Raw genomic sequence first — 24,960 nt, 5'->3', positions numbered from 1 at the left:
GCCTGTGCGACAAAAACACAAGCACACACACAAGTACACGGGCAGATAACAGGTGCACATGTGCACACACGTGGACACGCACACACACACACAGACATGCAGAGTGAATCTTGCTGGATGCTGGATGAGAGGAATAATGAGTTGTGATGATAATCTGAGCAGGGGTTAAAACAATATATATTAACCTTCTCTAATGGTCTCACTGATCTCTGACACCATTAAGAATGAACCTATACACAACCACACACATATACACACAAATACACACACAGACACACAATGCATGGACTAAGCTGAGCTTTTATGTTCCGCTGTTTGAGGAAAAATACATCTGCTGCCCTCTTGTTCCTCAGCGGTCCCTCAACCCGTCTGTGAACCCATCTCCTGCCTTCAGCCTGCTTCCTCTGTGATCCACCAGTCACGCCATCCCTCCGACTGGGTACACACACTTACAACATGCACACACAGACACACAGACACACAAACACGTACACAGCGAGGCTTATTGCTGTGTGCTCTGGGAGGCAGAGAGTTACTGACAAGTGGGGTTGTGTTTTGGAGCTGAAGCATATGAGAGAAGATTTTTTGGTTTTGTTTATGTGCTTCCCTCCTGTGTTCCAAGTTGGAGGACTTACAGTGCCACACAGTGTTTAGTCTGTCTCACTGCACTTGTGTCCTTAAAGGATGTTTTAATTTTTCATGTTGAGAATAGAAAGAAAGAAATGAGCAGCCAATGACCCTGAAATTCACCGATGTGCCTGAGAAAACTGCTGTTGAGGAGATAATTCATCATTTCTGAAAAAATCCAGTTACATCCAGATAAATCGGATTCTCCATGTGTTGCAGTAGACCTTGGTTCTTTTGTCACTTTTAGGTTTGGTATGTGTTGCTCATCTTTGTCCCACTCATACGTCCAAACTATACAAATATAGTCATATGCACATAGTTAAAAGTTTAAGAATTGCAAGTATCCTGCATTTAAGATTAAGGTGACTTCACTTTCTTATTTAAATGTTCTACCTTCTTTTTATAACTAATAGGCATAATGAATAGGTTTTATATCTTAATTATCCTTAATATATAGATGATACATTTATATCAGAGTAATACATCTGTGCTTACGTGCTGTTAGATGGTTGGAGCTCAGAGGAAACTAACGTATGATCATACATCATTTAAATCACATTAATCTATCTGCAATTAACATGGACACAAAGGTTCTGAGTACTCAGATGTGAGGCTTTGTTTTCACACTTTAATCCATTAAAAATCAAACATTACAAAAAATGAATACCCTGAGACTATTGTCTGGTTAGAGGGATAGTTCACTGAAAAATGAAAATTCACTCATTATCTTCTCATCACTGTGCAGATGGAGAGGTGGGTAAAGCGTTTAAGTCCAAAAAACACTTTTGGAGTTTCAGGGGTTGCAGCCAAATCCAATACAATTGAAGTAAATGGTGGCCAATTATTCCAAAAAAACATGGTGCAAATGATCTCGTTTCGAGTCAAGTTTGAATGATAATGAGTGAATTTTCATTTTGGGGTCAACTATCCTTTTAAGATCAGAAAATTGTGCCCATGTAAACATTGTCAGTGTTATTTTGTTAATAGGATCCTCGGGTCTTAAATTCGAAAGGAAAAGTTCACCTGAAAGACACAAATGTACCATTTAAAGGTCAATTTAATGTTTAAGTCGACTCAGCACAACACAGATGTTTCGTTTGGTGGGGCGGCTTCGAATGTCGATAAAATACAACTGAAGACGTTTTCATTAGGTCAAAACATTTTATTTAAAAAAAATGAGCAAGTCATTTGTAAGAACAAGTGTAAAAATATGCTAAAACATGCAAAACTCCTTATGAACAAAGGAGGTTCCAGATTTCGGTGACTTACTGGTACAATAGAGCCGGCTCTTCTGCTTTCTCCGTCTTCTCCTCCTCTTCCTCCGCATCTTTGTCTTTGTTCTAATTCTGTTTCTTCTTCTTGTGTTTCTTGTGTTTCTTGTCTGCAGTGGTGGTGGTCCCCGAGTCGCTGGGGTTGTTCAGGCTGGCGCTTCGGGAGGGTTGGCTGCAGGACAGGCTGGGGCTGCTCCGTCCTCTCTCCAGCTCCGAGCCTTCACCTTCGCTGTAGTCGGGGACGAAGGAGGCCTCGTCCATCTCACAGTCCAGGTCAGAACAGAAACGTGGCGTAGGAGTCTCGGTCTGCCCCTCTTTGCCTCGGCTCCTCTGAGGCACTGGTGAGGGCTCCTTGGGCTCAGTGGCTCCTTTTTCCTGCCCTTCTTCATCATCCTCTCGCTCCCATTTGGAGCAAGGAGGAGGCTGAATGAGTGGCTCCTCTCTGGCCAGGCTGGCTGCTGGGCTGACACTGGGGCTGCGGCCTCTGGAGTTCACAGGGCTACTGGGGGGCAGCTCTGCAGGTTTAGAGGATACGCTCTTCTGGTCTTTTTCTGAGCTTCTCTTTGTCTCCTGACTTGACCGAGAGCTGAGGAAATAACAAAAACATTTAAAGGTTCAGTGTGTTAGATTTAGGTGAAAGGGATCTATTGGCAGTAATTGAATATAAAAGAATCCCAATGATGTTTTCACTAGTGTGTTTCATCTAAATTGTACAAGTTGTTGTTTTCTTTACCTTTATATTCAAAAACTTTATATCTACATCTGGAGTGGGTCCTCTCTACGGAGGCCACCATATTTTGACAACTAAAGGCTGCCACAGGTTCTCTAACATGTTTGGAAGGGGAGGGTGAGGTGAGGGGTATTCAGCTGCAACATTTAACTTCACCACTAGATGTCACTAAATTCCCAGCCTCTGCCTTCTCTTTCCTGGTCTTATCAGACTGGGTCTTGGATACGGTCTTGTTTGAGGGCTTAGCAGGTGCAGCAGCACTTTTAGAAGTAGGAGCTTTAGCGACTCCAGAGCCAGATGCAGGTTTTGAGGAGATGGGAGGTGTTTTATTGATTGAGGGGTGTTGGTTGTCGTAGTCTTTGTAGCATTTGTTGCAGCAGTCTGTGTACTCTTTTTCCCATTGTCGATACCTTTCTCTCTCCCGGCGGCCTCCAGGACTTGGTCCCTTTAGTTCTAACTGTGGAAGCTCCCGAGGAGGTGGCTTCCGTCCACCAGGCCTGCGGCTCTGGAAGCCACCAGGGGAGCGAGACCGGGACCTGAAGCGACTGTCAGAGCGACTGACTGACCGGGACCTGGGAAAGGAAAGAATGGAGAAGAAAATCAGGAAACCAAGAGAGAAAGAAATCTGCTTATGTAATAAACTGAATGGCTTGAAGGATTATGCTTATGAACTAAAACCAATTTGGAAATGTCCTCTTAATTAAGTTACCTGGAATAAGATGGTCTTCGTCTCTTTGGTGAATTTTTGTACTCCATAAGCTCTTTGTGGAAGTCTATAGTAAATTCATCCAGTTTGGATGTAGTTCTGTGAATACAAAACAAGAACAGTCAAACTTTAAAAAGTACTTCAGTACTCATATTCTTCATTACTTAATTCTACTGAATTCATTATATGGATGTCAAAAAATTATAAAATGTAATGGTCTTTTTGCCCAAGGAATGAGCATGGCTACCAATGTAAAAAGGATGCAACCAGTGCCAAGATGGATAGCAGTCACTCATGTGCAGGACATCAAGTGTTCTTTTGAACTTTTCATCCTGGATTCCATCCAGAAAATCATTCTGGATTTCACTAATTTGGAGGGACAGTGTGTTTTTGGAGAGAGGTGGAATGAGATGGACCAAACCCATTTATTTGCATAATACTTTGGGGTTCTTATCCTTGCTGGAGTTTTCAAATCCACAGAATCCCCTGTGGGATGCAGAAACTGGCAGAGAACTTTTCCGAGGAACAATGTCTCTGGAAATCTTCCAGATTATTTCCAGGATTATCTGCTTTGATAACAGAGACGACAGACCAGCTCGGCGGCAGAAAGACAAGCTAGCTGCCATCAGGACAGTATGGGACAGGGACAGGTGGGTGGCCCGCGTTAAAAGTGTTAAAAGTAACACTACTCATATACAAATTTGGTTTGTGACAGGGGGTCCAACTCAAGATCTCAAGAATTCCACAAAAGCAACAAACAAAATGTATCTTAAAAACATCAAGGCAGTAAACAACAACTGACCTCTCTCTGTCGCCGTCTCTCTCCGCTGTCGCTGCTACTTTCTGTGAGCTCGACCCCGAAACCCGGTCCCTCTCTCTCTCTCTTTCAGAACCCACACCTCTGTCTCTGTCTGATCCAGACACTCTGTTTCGATCTCTGTCTGGTCCTGAGGATTGGACTGGACTGGATATGGATGTTTGTTTGACAAGTAGGCGAACAACATACCTGTCCGATTTAGCAGCTCTTTCTGAACCTTCACTTCTCTCCTTGGAGGACACGCTTGGTTTCTCCTGATGGTCCGTTGGTGTCCTGGTGGTAGTGGATTTTTCACCAATAGTCAGTTTATCCAGACAGACCGACCACCCTCCTCCACTTCCACCACTGGAGGTCCTTCGTTCTGTCCTCGCTGACCTCTCTCTGTCGCTGTCTCTCTCCGCTGTCGCTGCTACTTTCTGTGAGCTCGATCCCGAAACCCTGTCCCTCTCTCTCTCTCTTTCAGAACCCACACCTCTGTCTCTGTCTGATCCAGACACTCTGTCTCGATCTCTGTCTGGTCCTGAGACTCTGTCCTGCTCTCGGTCTGAGCACGGCAGTCTCTCTCCAGCACTCCCTGGTCTTTCGCGAGAGGCTCTCCTCTCTGCAGATGCAGACAGCTCCTTTCGTCCAGCCCCTTCTGTTGTACTGTTGGATCTGTCACCTTCGGAAACGCTGGAAGAAGCTGATCGGTCTGATGTGGACGACATCTTCTCAGGACCTAATGGTGCTCTGTCTGAGGCAGACGTCTCAGTGCTGCCTTTTCTCCACAGATCTCTGTTCAACTTGATCCTCCTCTGGGCGAGTGGCATCTGGAATTGGACAAAAATACATACAAAAAATGAAAAGGTTCAATTAGAAGTCATGGTATTAAGCATTTATGCGCCTTGTAGAAACATTTAATAAATATTTATAACACACTACAATGTGGTTCCAAGCAGAGTTTGAGTCTTTTCAATGCGTTTACCATTACAACACTTCACTAAAATCAAACCAGTTTAATTTGACCTGCCAAACATTCATATTGAACAAATTTCTTTTAAACCTCTCAAAACCACATAAAGTGTTTTCATACTGTTTACATCGGTAAAAATATAATTTATTTCACTCTCTGCAGACTTTTTGAGAATTAAACCCACCGGCAGGTCCTTTCGAGGTCTGATGGTTCCTTGATCTGCGTCTCCTGGGATCATCTCACGGCTCCCAGGCAGGGGTCTGTCTAAAGAGAGTTGGAGTCTGTGGAGCGGGGACTGGTGAGACATATGTGAGTGGGAGAGGACATCGCTGCAACCCCCTAGTCCATCTATCCTCCGCAGCTTTCCATGAGGAGGTCCCAGTATAGAGCGTCCTCCTCCCCATCCTCAGCACAGGAGTTCCCTGCAGAGGTCCCAGTGTCCATCTCCTCCCCATCCTCTGCAACTTTCCATGACGAGGTCCCAGCATAGAGCGGCCCTCCTCCCCCATCCTCCGCAGCTTTCCATGAGGAGGTCCCAGTATAGAGCGGCCCTCCTCCCCCATCCTCCGCCGCTTTCCATGAGGAGGTCCCAGTATAGAGCGGCCCTCCTCCCCCATCCTCCGCCGCTTTGCAGGAGGAGGTCCCAGTATAGAGCGGCCCTCCTCCCCCATCCTCCGCCACTTTGCAGGAGGAGGTCCTAGTAGAGAGCGGCCCTCCTCCCCATCCTCCGCCGCTTCCCAGGAGGAGGTCCCAGTATAGAGCGGCCCTCCTCCCCATCCTCCGCAGCTTTCCATGAGGAGGTCCCAGTATAGAGCGGCCCTCCTCCCCCATCCTCCGCCGCTTTCCAGGAGGAGGTCTCAGTAAAGAGCGGCCCTCCTCCCCCATTCTCCTCCAACCATCCACCGGAGAGGGACGTCGATGGAGGAGCGGGAGTCCATGTGGATGGGATATTGGGAGGAGACCACTACCTGGTGGAAGATCTCTTCTTCCCCGAATGTCATGGCTGAGTCGAGGGCCATCGTGAAGAGGTGTTTTATTGGTTGAGGGAGTTATATCCGTCGATTCATCGCTGACAGGAGTATGAATGGTGTGATGGCTCAGGAAGGGAGGAGGAGACGGCAAGAGTGAGCGGGACCTTGACCGTGAACGTCCATAACTGCGTCCATTGTGCCTGGAATAAGGGGAGCGTGGAAAAGACCGCCCATGGGAGCGTGAACGGGAGCGGGATCGACTTGGGGAATAGGAGTAAGTCCTGGATCTAGATCTTGATCTAGAGCGAGTGCACAGAGAGCAGCCGGATGGAGAGCGACTGACTGACCGGGACCTGGGAAAGGAAAGAATGAGAGATGTTGGTTGTCGTAGTCTTTGTAGCATTTATTGCAGCAGTCTGTGTACTCTTTTTCCCATTGTCGATACCTTTTTCTCTCCCGGCGGCCTCCAGGACTTGGTCCCTTTAGTTCATACGGTGGAAGCTCCCGAGGAGGTGGCTTCCGTCCACCAGGCCTGCGGCTCCGGAAGCCACCAGGGGAGCGAGACCGGGACCTGAAGCGACTGTCAGAGCGACTGACTGACCGGGACCTGGGAAAGGAAAGAATGGAGAAGAAAATCAGGAAACCAAGAGAGAAAGAAATCTGCTTATGTAATAAACTGACTGAATGACTTGAAGGATTATGCTTATGAGCTAAAACCAATTTGGAAATGTCCTTTTAATTAAGTTACCTGGAATAAGATGGTCTTCTTCTCTTTGGTGAATTTCTGTACTTCATACGCTCCTTGTGGAAGTCTTTAGTAAATTCATTCAGTTTGGATGTAGTTCTGTGAATACAAAGACAAGAACAGTCAAACTTTAAAAAGTACTTCAGTACTCATATTCAAAATTACTTAATCATACTGAATGCATCATAATCCCGCTAAGTTATGTAAATGTGTATCAATGTGTCTCCTCTACCTGTGTAGGACCTGGTTCAAGGGTGAGAAACATTCATCGAGAGGCCGACATATTAGAATACAAACATTTAATAGTTCTATAGACGGGGTCTCACCTCTCCCAGTGTCTGCCTCCCCCTCGGTGAGAGTGATGGGGCCGTGACTGGTGACCTAATGGAGCAGAGACACAGTTTAGTTAGCTGCTGAATGTCTTTCCTTCAAGCTCACGAGCCTCCTTAAATGATCTAAAACCTCTTACCTGATGGATGTGGCGGCCTTGGCGGTGGCGGTAGGCCAACAGAAAAATAGTCGCCCTGCGGAAGAAATCAGTGAAAAAAATGTAGTTACCTTTCAGAGACGTTACTATTCCAGTTCTCATGGATGTACAGGTGCGTAGTAAGGATGCACCTAAGTAAGTTAATGACTCCAATAATAGAGCGTAACAGTGAATGCCCACTTTTAGAATGGATTGTGGGATTGTGTAAATAAAACACGTTTTTCTTGATATGCAGTTGCTATTATAAGGACTTCTACAGGAGCTTATAACATCGTTTCACAAACTTGTGGTGAGTCTACCTTGGATGGTAAAAATATTATGGCAGATGATCAAAATCGCTATTCAGAAAATGAATTGGATTTTTACTTCTGAAAACGATCTATTGAGCTCTATAATAATAAAGAGGAGGAGAGTGTTGTTTTTACATACGGGTCTAGACGGTCCAGCCACAGCTGTGTCATAACGATCTCTGCAAAAACACACAGGAAAAAAATTAACCACCAGTTACCAACATTGTGACCGACTACAGGATCAATTTCACACGTATAACTATAGGAAATCTAATATAAACAAACCAGTGACTTAAAATCATCAGTGGCTTTACTGATTAATCATAAAACCAGTAATAACATTATACATACACAGTTAACGTCCTGCCAGCGGGCTTTACTCCACCAGGGGGAGTGAGGCGCACAATCACGGAGGAGTGTTTCCGGATGTGGGCTTCATCATCGGTATATTCTACAAAGCACAAGCAACAAATCATTAGAAAACAAAAACACGACAACCTAACAATTACACCGCAATTCACTCAATAGAATACATTGATAGGCCTTTGTTATTAAACAGATGCATGGAGTGGGATTGCAAAAACATTGTTCAAACTTATTTATTCATATATATATATAAATGAAGATGTATATAAATAATTAAAATAAACAGCTGATACTCAGAATTTTAGACGTGTATTGTTCTCTTGACATTAGTGTTTAGCAATAAGGCTCAGGAGATAGTTGGTAGTTACTTTAGACACATTTTTGATTGATTCGAAACAAACTAATGTCTTTAAATACACATTAAGATGAATCCAACATATTGTAGCGAACGGATAAATGGAGGCAGAAGACGTTATCTTTCAATCAGCAATGCACACATTCAGCGGCACACAATAATAAAAACATGAATATATGAACCTGTGTATTATTTGAATAGCTTAGTATTGAATGCGCAATAACAGGGTAGCTATGTTTATACATGGCACTAGGCCCAGTTTAATATAAAACACAATTGTATACAATATATACAGTATATAATCCCTGCTCCATCTCTCCATCAGTTTAGGGGTCCTTGGCCTGAAAAATGTTGAAGACCCCTGGTTTAGAGTATTTAAAGCAGCTTCTTGTGTTTATGTTATTCTAGTAAAACAGTAGGCTGAACTTTATGGGGACTTTTTTAGATAAAACAGGAAAATTGAATTTATCATCAGACTCACATTTTTTTCGAGCCATTTTATTTAGGTACCCAATATAATATTATTCTACCTGATAATATTGAATGTACTAACTATAGATGTCAAAGCAGAGAAAATATTATTTGAGAGGTTAGAATCTGTTGTTAATTGGCACATTGTGACAATTTTTGCTCGAAAAGGTAAATAAAACTATTATTCTACGAATTGCTGATTATTTTGCTGTTGAATGGCGAGTAATGAAGGATCCATTCATTGCCTTAATGTGGTGACATCATAAATGTGTTTTAATGTATTGTCCAAATAGATCACTTCGCTCCCAAAACACAGACTCCCTTGTGGTTCCAAGAATCTGTAAGAGCAGAATGGGAGGTAGAGTCTTCAGCTACAAGGCGGGAGGCAAAGACCATCTCTAAATTTAAGGTTAAACTTAAAACGCTCCTTTTTGATAAAGCCTATAGTTAGGGCTGGATCAGGTGAGTCCTGAACCATCACTTATTAATGCTGTTATAGGTCTAGAATGCTGGGGGAACTCCCATCATCCACTGAGCACTTCTCTTCTCTCTGTCTCTCTGAGGAGTAAAAGTCTGTCTATCATTTACAGTAACCCCCTCAAAATAATGTCTGACAGATGTGTCACACATGAGTAAAGGCATCAGCTGACAACTTACCTTGATCAGTCTGATCATTGGTGATCTGCAGGTCGCAGTCCGTGGCCAGGAGGCGCTCCCGGCGCATAATCAGCCTTTTTAGCTCCTTGAGGGTGACATGCAGCCCAACGAAAGTGACTGTCTTGGAGTGCAGTTTGGAAGAAAACTTATAGTGTACATACGACATTTTCACAGGTCAATTAAGCACAGGTGAAAAAAGTAGTAGCTCGTAGAGGCTCTTTCGATGTAGACTCTTTCGATGTCAACAGAAACTGCCACTGATATGTAAAGTCACCTGCCTTTGATGCCAAACTGTTTAGAGGCAGCTGCCTATGATGCCACACTGTTTAGAGGCAGCTGCCTTTGATGCCACACTGTTTAGAGGCAGCTGCCTTTGATGCCACACTGTTTAGAGGCAGCTGCCTTTGATGCCACACTTTTAGAGGCAGCTGCCTATGATGCCAAACTTTTTTATTTTATTTTTATTTTTAGGTTAAAAGGTCTCTACCTGTAAAGTGCCTTGGGATAATGTATGTTGATATTTGGTGCTTAACAAATAAAACTGAATTGAAAAGTCATCACTCTACCACCACTTGCCTTTAATGAACAAATCTGCCTTCATAAAATAATACAAGGCAAGCATCCTGCATTTAAAGTCAAAAGAGCTGCAGGTGACCTCACGTTGCAATTTAAAGTAAACTTTCCACCATTCATTGTTTCGAATAGGTTTTATATCTTAATTATCCTTAACATATAGATAATACATTTATATTTGAGCAATACATCTGAACGGTCAGAGCTCTGAGAAGAAGAAGAAAAGTTCTAATTATTAACACCTGAAAGACACAAATGTACAACTCAAAGGCCTAATGTCGATTCACGTGTTTCGTTTGGTGGGGCGACTTCAAATGTCGAAAAAATACAACTGAGACGTTTTCATCAGGTCAAAACATTTTAATAAAAAAAAAAGGAAGCAACAACTCACTTGTAAGAACATCAGTCCCTCAAATTCTCCCATTTCCGTCACATTTCAGTTTCAAACCATCACACACACTCACGCGCGCTCACATAACATGACAGCTACTGCACCTTTGGAACAAAAACATGCAGACTGATTTGCTATTTTTAGTAAACACATCCTAGATTTATACAATCCAGTGTAGCATGATTGGTCTGCTTTAAATTAAAGGAAAAAACTGGTGAGGGTTTTTTTGCAAATGTTAGCCCATTATTCACAAACTTTACTGCTAACCACGAGTTTCAACATTTCTGGAGTAGATACTGGATTTCACTCATGAGCTCGTAATTGATCGGTGTCTGAGATTTGAATGAATGAAAATAACCACATCGCCTTAATTTAAATTTAGTAAATGATACAAAAAAACATGGTATGAATTGAACCCCATGGCTGACCAAAAAATTTGATTACCTTAAAAATGGTGAGCAGGAAAGCATAATGTACAATTTGTAGTTTAGTCAATGTGCTAAAACATGCAAAACTGCAAAAAATAGAGCTTACAAAGGCCCAACACTGAAGGTTAATCCAGCGTTGAAGCCTTGGACAGCACAGGAGGGATGTGAGCAAAACAAACCGAGAAAAAATTATTATGCGAAGCAACAGTTCATCTCTATTTACAAATAAATCAGAGGCAGAGAAACAGCCATTTCTCCTCTACAAATAAGCATTCACATCCCTGAGTACAGTTTGTTACTCCTATTTAAATTCACTGCTTCGTGATCGGCTATTATCATCAAGTCCTTTCTGTTTGCTCACGGTTGATCACAATAGTGCAGCACAATATTTTGACCCTACGTCGCCAAAGAGGTTCACGTGTAAGAAACCGCAGCAGCGCTCACATTTTTGCTGCAGTCCAGACACAACACAGTGAAGTGAAGGTCTGGAGAGCTGCAGGGACAGAGACCAACCCGCCATCAGTGCCGTGGACATTTAACACCTACGCTCCTTGTGAACAAAGGAGGATCCAGATTTCGGTGACTTCCTGTTAGCATGGAACCGGCTCTTCTGCTTTCTCCGTCTTCTCCTCCTCTTCCTCCCCATCTTTGTCTTTGTTCTTTTTGTGTTTCTTCTTCTTGTGTTTGTGCTTGTGCTCCTTGGGCTCCTTGGGCTCTGCTTTTTCCTGACTGCCGTGCTTCTTGTGCTTTTTGTGTTTCTTGTGTTTCTTGTGTTTCTTCTTTTTCTTGTCTGCAGTGGTGGTGGTCCCCGAGTCGCTGGGGTTGCTTGGGCTGGCACTTCTGGAGGCTTGGCTGACGGACAGGCTGGGGCTGCTCCTTCCTCTCTCCGGCTCCGAGCCTTCACCTTCGCTGTAGTCGGGGACGAAGGCGGCCTCGTCCGTCTCACGGCCCAGGTCAGAACACAAACGTTGTCTCCTGGGCTCTGGGCCACGACTCTCCTCTCGTCCTCCTCCGCCTCTCCCTTCTGCTGATCTCTCCTCCTTCCCCGTCGCTCCTCTCCCCTCATCCCTGGCTGTAGATCTCCCTTCATCTCTCAACCCTCTTCCCTCCTCCCTCACCATTTTTGATTTGGTTGGTTTGTCAGAATTTGCCTGTGCCACCCTACCACCCTTACCCTCTTCCCTTGGTGCTCTCATTTTCTTCTCCTCCCTCACCGCTCCCCTCCTTTCCTCCCTGACAGACTCCCGGCCTTCGCTCTTGACTGGTTTAGGAGCCTCGGTCTGCCCCTCTCTGCCTCGGCTCCTCTGAGGCACCGGTGAGGGCTCCTTGGGCTCAGTGGCTCCATTTTCCTGCCCTTCTTCATCATCCTCTCGCTCCCATTTGGAGCGAGGAGGAGGCTGAATGAGTGGCTCCTCTCTGGCCAGGCTGGCTGCTGGGCTGACACTGGGGCTGCGGCCTCTGGAGTTCACAGGGCTACTGGGGGGCAGCTCTGCAGGTTTAGAGGATACGCTCTTCTGGTCTTTTTCTGAGCTTCTCTTTGTCTCCTGACTCGACCGAGAGCTGAGGAAATAACAAAAAACATTTAAGATGATTGAGGAATGTGATAGGTTGAGTACAAACAATCTTCCTCACACAATAACCTAAAGGGCTGGGTACAGTTCAAAAAAAGTTCTGATACTGAAAAACTACTTTTTTTTTTATCATGAACCTATTTTTTTCCTTTTACTTTCTTTTTCTATCTTGTACTCAACTATTTTAATTATTAATGAATCGTATTCTCTTGATGAGTTGATTCATTAGATCTATAACATGTCTTTGATGATTCAACTCTTAATATTACAACAGACAAAGACAGGCAGAAAATCGAAGAAGGTGGAACTAGGGATCTTGTGATTGCAAAATAATTTGAATGATTAATTAATCATCAAAATGTGTAAATTCATGTTCTGTCGACTGATTAATTGATTAATTCAGCTCCATTTTTAATACAAGAATCCTTAGATTATAACTGTGGTTGTAACTGTTCCAGAGTAACTGTCTATCACAAAAGGGGTGGGGTGTGATATCGTTAGAGGGGATAATGGTGCACATTTTCAAATAGTTTCTCCTAAACCACATTGCTCTCAGTTGATGACATGAAAAGCCCCAAAAATAGCTGTGAAATAAATGAAGAAACGAGTCTCGAGGGATGTTGATACGCTGGTTAATTTTTTCACCTCCACACAGCTGATCAAGAACACTGTGAAACTAGGTGTGAATGTGGATTTGTTGGATTTGAAAAGTTAAAGTGATCAGAAACAAGCCTCACATATCCAGTATTGGAAAGCTGCCATCAGAAGCCATTCATGCAGCTCTTTAGCCAGTTAACTGGCTCCTTAAGTTTTACTCAAATAACGATACAGCTCAAGATTTTGGGAAATGCAATCAAAACGAAAGAATCTCAGTAAAATCTACCAAAAACTCTTCCTTTAAATACAGTCTCATCACAAGACGCCGCAAATCGCATTATTTGTCTAAAACTGGAGACATTACAAACTAGTGACAAGACGATCAATGCAACGTTTAAACACTGAACAGTTTTCATTGAGTTTAGATAATAATAATGGTTTCTAATAACAAACTTTTATTATAGAAAATAAACTAAAGCCAAAGCTACTGTATTTCATAGTAACACTACTCATTTAAACTTTGATTCCATTATCCTGCAGGAAATCTGGTTTGTGACAGAGGATTCAACTCAAAATCTCAAGAATTGCCCAAAGACAACAAACAAAATGTATCTAAAACATCAAGGCAGCAAACAATGTGATATAAAAAAAAAAATTAAAATCAAATGGTCAACAAATAACCTCACCTGGTGGAGCTGCTGTGACTCGTCAGAACCTTTCGACTGATCCTGGGTTTGCCCTTCACAACAGACCCTTCGCCATCTTTCCCCGCTGGAGCAACAAGAGGGAGCAGTGATGAGACACAGGTTTAATCAATGCATAATTACATGGCTCAAAACCAAATCAAAGTTATCATCTCTTCACACACGCGTGCACTCATAGTGATTCTAATTACCTTCTTTCTGAGCAGCAGCTGGTTTCTCTCCTGAGGGGACACTCCTCTCTGTTCTGTCTTTGGACACACTCCTGGGAAATAAGAGAGTATAATTACACATATAACAGCTGTGTTTACAGATACCACTGAAATAATTTATTAATTTTAAACATGGATATGGATGTTTGTTTGACAAGTAGGCGAACAACATACCTGTCCGATTTAGCAGCTCTTTCTGAACCTTCACTTCTCTCCTTGGAGGACACGCTTGGTTTCTCCTGATGGTCCGTTGGTGTCCTGGTGGTAGTGGATTTTTCACCAATAGTCAGTTTATCCAGACAGACCGACCGCCCTCCTCCACTTCCACTACTGGAGGTCCTTCGTTCTGTCCTCGCTGACCTCTCTCTGTCGCTGTCTCTCTCCGCTGTCGCTGCTACTTTCTGTGAGCTCGATCCCGAAACCCTGTCCCTCTCTCTCTCTCTTTCAGAACCCACACCTCTGTCTCTGTCTGATCCAGACACTCTGTCTCGATCTCTGTCTGGTCCTGAGACTCTGTCCTGCTCTCGGTCTGAGCACGGCAGTCTCTCTCCAGCACTCCCTGGTCTTTCGCGAGAGGTTCTTCTCTCTGCAGATGCAGACAGCTCCTTTCGTCCAGCCCCTTCTGTTGTACTGTTGGATCTGTCACCTTCGGAAACGCTGGAAGAAGCTGATCGGTCTGATGTGGACGACATCTTCTCAGGACCTAATGGTGCTCTGTCTGAGGCAGACGTCTCAGTGCTGCCTTTTCTCCCCAGATCTCTGTTCAACTTGATCCTCCTCTGGGCGAGTGGCATCTGGAATTGGACAAAAATACATACAAAAAATGAAAAGGTTCAATTAGAAGTCATGGTATTAAGCATTTATGCGCCTTGTAGAAACATTTAATAAATACTTATAACACACTACAATGTGGTTCCAAGCAGAGTTTGAGTCGATTAGCATTTTTACTTCAACTGCGGCAGCCAGTTAAATTTGACCTGTCACACATTCATATTGAATAAATATAATTTTAAAAACAACATAATAGGTCTGTGAGAATTAAACCCACCGGCAGGTCCATTAGAGGTCTGATGGTTCCTCGATCTGCGTCTCCTCGGATCATCTCACGGCTCCCAGGCAGGGGAAGAAGACCGGGTCTGTCTGAAGAGAGTTGGAGTCTGTGGAGCGGGGGCTGGTGAGACATGTGTGAGTGGGAGAGGACATCGCTGCAACCCCCTAGTCCATCTATCCTCCGCAGCTTTCCAGGAGGAGGTCCCAGTAAAGAGCGGCCCTCCTCCCCCATCCTCCTCCGTCCGTCCACCGGAGAGGGAGGTCGATGGATGAGCGGGAGTCCATGTGGATGGGATATTGGGAGGAGACCACTACCTGGTGGAAGATCTCTTCTTCCCCGAATGTCATGGCTGAGTCGAGGGCCATCGTGAAGAGAAGGATGAGGTAGAGGCAGGGTCTGGGAGGAGAGTGGAGGGGTCTTAAGCAGGGGAGGCCTCACTGTAGAGCTTTTACTCTTTTCCTTTTTGGGGGTAGTTGAGTTGAAATTATCTTCTGGATTTGCTTTAATGGTCTTAACCGGTTTAGCGACAGAGGAGGAGGAGGACGAGGAGTCTTTCTTTTTGATGACCACTGCTTCTGGGGTCTTTTTCTTTACTTTGTCGTTCTTTGCCTTCACAGCCTCTGTCTTCACAGCCTCTGTCTTCACTTTAGGTTTTACTTTCTGAGCCTTCTCTTTCCTGGTCTTATCAGACTGGGTCTTGGATACGGTCTTGTTTGAGGGCTTAGCAGGTGCAGCAGGACTTTTAGAAGTAGGAGCTTTACTGACTCCAGAGCCAGATGCAGGTTTTGAGGAGCTGGGAGGTGTTTTATTGATTGAGGGGATTTCATCCATCGGTTCATCTCTGACAGGAGTAGCATCACCTCTGTCTGCTGAATGGTGTGATGGCTCAGATTCCTCCCCGGGCTTCTTCTTTTTTACTTTCTTTGTTTTAAGGACTTTTGTGCTGGACTTAGTCCCTGATGATGAAGAGGATGGCGGATGGTGAGGGGGAGCTCCTCTCTCTTCTCTACCTCTTCTTCCTCTCCCCTGAGGGGAGTAATCTCTGGGTAACGGAGACATTCTGTCCCTCTCCCTGTCTCTGCTGCCGCGACCTCTGTGATTTAGTGAGGGATGTTGGTTGTCGTAGTCTTTGTAGTATTTGTTGTACCAGTCTGTGTACTCCTTTTCCCATTGTCGATACCTTTCTCTCTCCCAGCGATCATGGCCTCCAGGACTTGGTCCCTTTAGTTCATACGGTGGAAGCTCCCGAGGAGGTGGCTTCCGTCCACCAGGGCTGCGGTTCCGGAAGCCACCAGGGGAGCGAGACCGGGACCTGAAGGGTCCTGGTCCTTCTGCTCCCTCCCAGGGTCCGGCCCGGAAGGGAGGAGGAGACCGCGGAGAGCCAGAGCGGCGATACCCATAAGAACGCGAGCGGGAGCGGGACCTTGACCGTGAACGTCCGTAACTGCGTCCATTGTGCCTGGAATAAGGGGAGCGTGGAAAAGACCGCCCATGGGAGCGTGAACGGGAGCGGGATCGACTTGGGGAATAAGAGTAAGTCCTGGATCTAGATCTTGATCTAGAGCGAGTGTACGGAGAGCGGCTGAATGGTGAACGACTGAATGACCGGGACCTGGGAAAGAATGGAGAAGAAAATCAGGAAACCAAGAGAGAAAGAAATCAGCTTAAGTAATAAATTGACTGAATGGCTTGAAGGATTATGCTTATGAACTAAAACCAATTTGGAAATGTCCTCTTAATTAAGTTACCTGGAATAAGATGGTCTTCTTCTCTTTGGTGGATTTCTGTACTTCATAAGCTCTTTGTGGAAGTCTTTTGTGAATTCATCCAGTTTGGATGTAGTTCTGTGAATACAAAGACAAGAACAGTCAAACTTTCAAAATTACTTAATCATACTGAATGCATCATAATCCCGCTAAGTTATGTAAATGTCTATCAATCCCAAAATGATTAGCTAGTGTAGCTGTAGGACGACTCAAAACTAAAATAAACTACTCACTTGTCCTGTCGGTGCCTTTGTCTGTAGAATTCTTCCTTAGAGAGGGGGCTGAGAGAGGGGGTCCAAGGTGGGGTAGAGGGGGCTGGACACCAGGTGGGATCCAGGGAGGGTTGAGCCCCGGTGGTCCAGGGGCATAAATTGGCTGGGGCGGGTAACCGATTGGAGGAGGAGGTAGAAGGCCAGATGTGTAAGGAGGAGGGTAGGGCTGTGGTGGGGGCGGGTACATGGATGGAGACGGGTACACCGGAGGAGCAGGTCCAGGAGGTGGAGCTGTTTGGAGGTGGGCAGGGGGAAGGTCTCCTCTACCTCTGAAGGACCTGGTTCAAAGGGAGAGAAACATTCATCGAGAGGCCGACATATTAGAATAAAAACATTTAATAGTTCCATAGACAGGGTCTCACCTCTCCCAGTGTCTGCCTCCCCCTCGGTGAGAGTGATGGGGCCGTGACTGGTGACCTAATGGAGCAGAGACACAGTTTAGTTAGCTGCTGAATGTCTTTCCTTCAAGCTCACGAGCCTCCTTAAATGATCTAAATCCAACCTCTTACCTGATGGATGTGGCGGCCTTGGCGGTGGCGGTAGGCCAACAGAAAAATGGTAGCCCTGCGGAAGAAATCAGTGAAAAAAATGTAGTTACCTTTCAGAGACGTTACTATTCCAGTTCTCATGGATGTACAGGTGCGTAGTAAGGATGCACTTAAGTAAGTTAATGACTCCAATAATAGAGCGTAACAGTGAATGCCCACTTTTAGAATGGATTGTGGGATTGTGTAAATAAAACACGTTTTTCTTGATATGCAGTTGCTATCATAAGGACTTCTACAGGAGCTTATAACATCGTTTCAAAAACTTGTGATGAGTCTACCTTGGATTTTTAGTTCTGAAAACTATCTATTGAGCTCTATAATAACCATGAAAGATGCATTATTATCAGATCATCCGAGGGGACTCACATGTGGTCCAATTTCTGGGGTACTTTCTGGGCTTCGTCTCACAGTAGGTTCTGGATCCATTTCACTGAAACATAAACAAGCAGACACATTGAGATGAGTTGCAATGGCCCTTTACTTCATCACATGTTGAGTGGGTGATTCCATGTAATTGTTCAAACTATATGGGACTAAACTTACCCAGGTGGGGGTGGTTCGCCCTGGCCGGTAGAGTGCATAGGAGAATGTTGGTCAGCGACAGGTGCAGGAGCTGGTGAAACATCTTGACCTTCGACAGCAGCAGCATGAGGAGGAATAGGAGCAGCAGCAGTAGCAGTAGCAGTCGCAGCAGCAGTAGCAGTCGCAGCAGTAGAAACAGGACCAGGAACAGGAGGAGAGGGTGCAGGGGGCTGAACCTGTGTTTGAGGTGCAGCCGTTGGTACGCTTGCAGGGGGTGGGTGAGTGACATTGGCCAGCAGTGGGTCCTGCTGTCTTGAGTGCAGAGGCCTGGACAACTGGAGACGAGGCGGAGGCAGTGCTGCCTGTTGGACCTGCTTGCGTACGAGTTTGGTGTATCCTGTTTCATTCTTGAAGTTATTCACAGCCTGCATGAAGAAAAACATTTTAGATTTGCATAAAACTTCTGATCAAACAAATATGACATACATCAAAAAGCGTGTGTTTGAAATGGGTTACCTGTCGTAGAAATTTGTTGGCGATGAGATTATCAGGTGAAACATCTGATTGTTTGCATGTGAAACAGATGTGCTCCTCTGAGTCCAGTAAGGCCGTCCGGATACCTGGAAACAAACAGTCCTTAGTTCAAAGCTATATTCCATTTGACTACCAAATGAACACACTGAAACAATGAAACATAGCCCAGGACGGATTTGTATTACTAATCCATGTTACGAGAAAGAACTTACAATCATCGCAGTAACTGTTTCCGCAGCAGGGTATAACTACTGCGTCCGTCATCAGGTCGTTGCAGATTGGACACAGGAGTTCGTCAGGAATTGGGTCTGCATCGTCCTCAGACGATGACTGGTCATGTGGAACAAAGGGGGGGCGCTCCTTCTTTCCTTGTGCGTACGCTTCCCTGTATGAACACATTCGTATTTATACATTTAAGGCCTTTGTCATAACAAGTAAAAAACCACAGAAGACATAAAATGAAAAAGATAAATATGACAATAGTTAATTCTAGTATTAGTTTTCTTGGAGGAGGAGGAGGTAAATAGTGTGTATTTGGGGATATCCTTCACTTACGCATCTATTGCAGGTATTGCATATTCTCCAGTGCTGGTTAACATGGCTCCTTTGGTGCCAGGCTCTGCTTTCACCATGAAACTCTGAGGAATCCCCTTACTTATCCTGACTGGCTTAGGACCCTCCACACTCTTATCCTGGACCTGAAAAGTTAAGAGAATATCATCACTCATTTAAAATCTAAAACAATTAACTTCAGAGAATTAAATGAAATTATACAGGATCCTTACCAACAGCATGGGGCACTGTCGAATGTAATGACCAGCCTTTCCACAACGATAGCAGGTATAGTGAGCGGGTGGAGGTCCAACTGCTTTCTTGGAATAACTACAGAGACAAGTAAATCTTATTCTTTTAACTGTCCACATCTGGTGAATGTTCATGATATAAAAATAATACAACTTTGGGCAAATACAAGAGCAAAATGTTTGTGTACTAACTGTATCGGGTCATATTCATGGTTTGACTGTGACATCATGGCTTTGATCTTGTCTTCCTCTGATGCATTTGCGTCGACCAGGTTAGCCGTCTAAAAACACATGATAGACACAACAAAAGACAAAAGTAGGACATCAATAGCACAAAATAAAAACAGGGACAAATCGATTCAACTTAAGAAACATTTTCTTGCAGTTCAGCCGGCATGCGCAGATACGTTACCTTGGCGAGTTGGGCGAGTGACATAGAAGGAGAAGAATCCGTCTGCAGGAGAATCAGAGTACAGATAATAAAGGTGTTAACAGAACATCTAAGCGATACACAGCGGAAGATAAGAGCCCAGATAGTTCCCCACCACATCTGTGTCCAGTCCCTCACGCCATTTAAGTCTTCGCACCAAAATCAAGGTGTTTGTCGAGTAGTCAAAGTCCAGGAGATAATGCTTAAGTATATTAGAGTGAGCATTTAAACCACTGACTGTCCACAAACCTAGACATGGATTACTGAACTAAAGAACACTCAGCTCTCTACTGACGGCTTTGTGTTAAAATCTAGAAAAGGTTAACAGACCCATCTAGAGCTGGGTCTTTTTACAGTTGCTTGATTAAAAGAGTTTAATTGAATTTTAAAGATCCTTATCTACAAAAACAATATTTTGAATAAATAGCACGGTTTACATCCATTAAACAACTACTATTTAATTATGTATTTATGCTGAAGTCAAATCCCTTTAAAATCATTTACAGCTAGTATACAAAAAGGAAATTTTATCACAATTAGTAGCAAGATTTACTGTAACCCAAAAAAATCAATATTAAAACTGATTGTCAATGGTTGGAAATCTTAAGAGAATTAAGAATTAAAAATAAAGCTGTATTAACATTGAACAAGTAAAGCAAACTTTCATTGCGCCTACGCTGTCATATAGCCAAGTCTAGAGCTGCTTATTTTCTCAGCCTTTAACATCTTACTACAGTACTGTCAAAGAGCATCAAACCTGTCTCTTTGGGCTTCATTAGCAATTCAAAGTTTACACTACCGTCACATCCCTGCGCTGAGAAACTAAAACCCCCCGTTATGTAAGGAGAGGCTGAGTTTCTCAAAGGAATACTTGACATTTTAATTTAAGCTAGCAGTTTTCTTTCGCCAGTAATTTAAGGTTTTTGCACTGGCTTGTCAAAAGAAGTTGTCATGAGAGTTTGAAAACCAGCTTAAGACTGCTTTCTGTAAAACTAATGAGCTGACAAAGTGTGGTGCCGAGTGGTTTCAGTAAAAAATGCCAACTCTGTAAAGTGTCAAATATGTGGAGCTGATATGGCACAAATGTTAAGATGTTCATTTTAAATGTCCCAGTTAAAGAGAGTTTAAGAGATGTCAAGTTTTCCTTCAAACTGTTCCCTGAAGCTGTTACACCACGACAGAGAGAAAAGGGATGTCTCTATAATGCAGATCAGGAGTCGATAAACAACAAGAATGAAGTCTCACACACAAACGATAAAGATTTTTCACCAATAAGACTGCTCTGGCTGGTTGTTATAAAATACTGTCTGAAAGTAAATTTTAAAAAGGCAGACAGAGCGGGGTCATCCATTATGACTTGCACAGCTCGGAGGAAAGACTGGGTATTGCAGAATGCTGTGGAGGGAACACACAGGGATCTGGTGCAAGCGGTTCTGACACTGAACCGCTGAACAACTTTATTGACAGGTTCTGCAGCTTACAGCTTACAGGACACACTACACCAGTGTACTTCTCACTGCAGCAACCATGGAAGGCCTCCAAAGATTGACAAGATGTTTACTTTACCGATAAAGTGTTATAGTGCTTTGTGATCATGTCACAACATTATAGGTCAGTGGCCAAGTCAAAGCAGCTCACTTATTAAAAACTAGCTTCTTGCTGATGCCCCAAACCACAGTTGAAACAATACACTTTGAAGTAGTACCTGCTTTGATTCAAAATAAGACACTGAAGCATCTGAATTAAATTGAAGTATTCAGGATGAAATTTGTGAGCCTTTAAGGTTTAAGGATTGTGTGCAGTCCATACTCAAGAAAGAATAGAACATCTCCATGGTGAAATTGTACAAGACAAAACAATTGACATTGGTAAATGATACTGAACAACAGATCTGGGTATCTTAGAGTTTAGCAGGTTAAACGTTCAAAATAAAAATAAACGGCGAGTTTCACTCACACAACCTTAAAGTTATTAACAATTAATCCCAATCACACTTAGATCCACTGGGTTCTTAGACCACATAAATAAAATATCACAGAAAATAAAAATGACAGGTCAATACAAAAATACCATGTTTTCCTTTTACAAACCCCTTTAAAAATACATTTGACTGGCCTGATGCAGGGTACAAAACCATTTCAATATGAAATACAGTCATTAACAGTTTAAATTAATTATCACTCAATTAAAAAGTGGCAACAGTTTAACAATTGGCATTGCAGAGCATTCAAAAACAAGAATGGCGAGTCTGTTGTTTCTCTTATCACCCTCGTCTCATTCAGCAAGAATTTAAAACTTTAATCTACTAATTTCAAAACACAAAACCATTTTCTAAAGAGAGAAACAACAAACTACTTTGGCTGTGGTGACTCCAGGAAACCCTCCCCAAAAAGACATCATAAAACACAGAGGTTGAGATCTCAACACAAATGCAGCCAACACACGGTCAACAGAAGATACACAGAGCTCGATCATTGTTGACAGAATGTTTGAGACATGTGACTAAAGCCAGAAAGAGGGGGAGAGAGTGAGAGGTGAGAGGAGGAGGAGGAGGAGGAGGAGGAGGAGGAGGAGGAGGACAGAGTGTTGTTTTTGGGTTTGTTTTACATACGGGTCTAGACGGTCCAACCACAGCTGTGTCAGAACGATCTCTGCAAAAACACACAGGACAAAAAGAAACCATCAGTTACCAACATTGTGACCGACTACAGGATCAATTTAACAAGTATAACGCTAAAGATCTGTGATCTTTACTCGAAGGAAACTATAGGAAACCTAATATAAAAAAACCAGTGACTTAAAATCATCAGTCACTTTACTGATTAATCATAAAACCAGTAATAACGTTATACATACACAATGAACGTCCTGCCAGCGGGCTTTACTCCACCAAGCGGAGTGCGACGCACAATCACGGAGGAGTGTTTCGGGATGTGGGCTTCATCATCGGTATATTCTACAAAACAGAAGCAACAAATCATTAGAAAACACAAACACGACAACCCAACAGAACTGATAGGCCTTTGTTATTAAACAGATGCAAAGTAAATTGGGTTTGCAAAGACATTGTTAAAACTGCCAGAGTAAGAATTTTCTACTTTTTGTTTAATCGTCGGGATTGTTGGTAATATCACGGTCTGTATCATGTCACAATTTCAACGCAAGCTGTGAAATCATGGCACTAGACAAATGAAAAATATATATATAGTTAAATTAGAGAATTTCTCTTGACACGAGTGTCTAGCAATATGGCTCAGGAGATAGTTGGCAGTTACTTTAGACTGAACCATGTAAAGAGATTAAACAATCAAGAGTATTTAAAGCAGCTACTTGTGTTTATAAGGTTATTCTAGTCCTCTATAAGGCAGTAGACTGTTTTAATCTGAATTTATCCTCTTGTGGCTCCAGGGAAATTACCTGTTGTTCGATTTAAAGACCAAAACAATCTAAGGGTGCATTAATGAATTATTAACATTATCAAGTTGTCGTCATTTCTTTTCAAATCAATTTGTTTAGGTACCCAATTTATCTTTCTAACCGACAATATTAAATTTACAATTATAGATGTCAAAGCAGATCAAATATAGTTTGACAGGCTAGAATCGGTTATTAATTGGCACATGTGAATAAAATGGTTTATTCCAGAAAAGAAGTTGCTGATTATGTATGTCTGTCGTCTAGTTGCTTCAGTCAGTTCAGAAAATCCACATAATGAATGGTGAACATTGACGGATCCACTCACTGCCTTAATGTGGTGAAAGCATAAAAGTTTTTCTAGTGTTTCATAAGCAAATCTCACAAATTGCCCGTCCCTCATTTACGGTAACCCTCTAAAAATATAATGTCTGACAGATGTGTCACACATGAGTAAAGGCGTCAGCTGACAAACTTACCTTCACGAGTCTGCGCATTTGTGATCTGCAGGTCGCAGTCCGTGGCCTTGAGGCGCTCCCGGCCCATAATCTGCTTTTTTAGCTCGTTGAGGGTGATATGCAGCCCATCGAAAGTGACTGTGTTGTAGTCCAGTTTGGAAGAAAACTTATAGTGAACACACGACATTTTCACAGGTCAATTAAGCACAGAGGGGGGGGGGGTGAAAAACAAAAACCCACAGGCCTGGTATGAAAACAAACTAAAAACAGCGTCAACACTGAACACAGGAGGCTAAATCAGGTGAGCTCAACGGGCAAGCCCTCTCTAAAGTGGCCGGAACACTGTGGACAAAGACAGGAATCATATGAGGAAAGGGTTCAGCTCGCAGACTGCGACAGGGTCCTTCTCACTGCCAAAGAAAAATGGTGGAGGTGCGAGGCCAGAGCGCCATTAAAGGGCGCCGTGTGCCTCGCCAGTTCCTTCAAGTCCGAGAGAACGCAACAAGGGTGCCACCAAATCCAAGAGAGTCCATGTAGCACAGGGTTTGGATTGCGGTTTTCTCACGGGGATTTAAATGGGGCCCACAAGTCCGTCGTGAATTGTCCTTGAGTGGGAACCCAGTGACGCTAGCAAGCGGGCCTCACCGCCTCGACATCAGTCCTGGTGGTGGTGTTGTGCTTCCGAGTGCAGCAGTTTCTTATTTCTTTTCCAAAACCAAAACACTACCGAGAAATCACCAGAGTCCGCAAACAGTCCACAGTCTGTGTAAACCGCAGTTCGACCTCAAAGAGCATGTGTCCGAAAAGCCGCGATCTACCGGGCAGATGTCAGAATTGCGAGTTAGCTAATGCCAAGGCTAACATGCTACACCTCGAGATTAGCTAACGCTCCCTCTGCGCTAACAATGGTGGCTAAGTGCTCAACACACCGCTATGCTAACAACGCTAGCCCTAAGTTAGCCGTCGAGTACTCTCACAAAACCCAGCAGCGGCGCAGTCGACACGCGGAGGCTCCTCTTCTGTCCGCGGTCCTCGTTCGCCGAGAAAAGCCTAAAGTTACGTATCCGGTTAATTCTTCGAGTTAAATCCATAAAATCCTCCTCGGCGCTCCGGGCTGCTCGTCTCCTCGCTGTTTCATCAAAATGGCGCAGGACGGAACCGGAAGTGTGTAAGGAGCCAAACCAGGGCCGATGTTATTATTAAGAAATGGAGCGAGAGTCAAACTTCTTGAATATTGACAAATG

At 43.7% G+C, this 24,960-nt stretch overlaps 1 protein-coding gene across 1 annotated transcript; it reads right to left on the bottom strand.

Annotated features, from left to right (window-relative positions):
- Positions 1-10,363: 10,363 nt before the first annotated feature.
- LOC118116364 (E3 ubiquitin-protein ligase RBBP6) lies at positions 10,364-24,870 on the bottom strand. Its single transcript, XM_035168043.2, is given in 21 exon segments — positions 10,364-12,397; positions 13,692-13,776; positions 13,901-13,971; positions 14,093-14,712; positions 14,967-16,581; positions 16,718-16,813; positions 16,969-17,017; positions 17,020-17,285; positions 17,370-17,424; positions 17,517-17,571; positions 17,922-17,985; positions 18,099-18,502; positions 18,594-18,697; positions 18,824-18,996; positions 19,167-19,309; positions 19,397-19,493; positions 19,607-19,695; positions 19,827-19,868; positions 22,456-22,495; positions 22,701-22,800; positions 23,738-24,870. Coding segments are annotated over 21 exon segments (5,304 nt in total). The 5' UTR covers positions 23,904-24,870; the 3' UTR covers positions 10,364-11,427.
- Positions 24,871-24,960: the final 90 nt, after the last annotated feature.

Source organism: Hippoglossus stenolepis, chromosome 2 (genome assembly GCF_022539355.2).
Source record: "Hippoglossus stenolepis isolate QCI-W04-F060 chromosome 2, HSTE1.2, whole genome shotgun sequence".
Classification (NCBI taxonomy): Eukaryota; Metazoa; Chordata; class Actinopteri; order Pleuronectiformes; family Pleuronectidae; genus Hippoglossus; species Hippoglossus stenolepis.
Note: the sequence above shows the minus strand (reverse complement) of the source record. Positions and strands in the feature narration are given on the sequence as shown.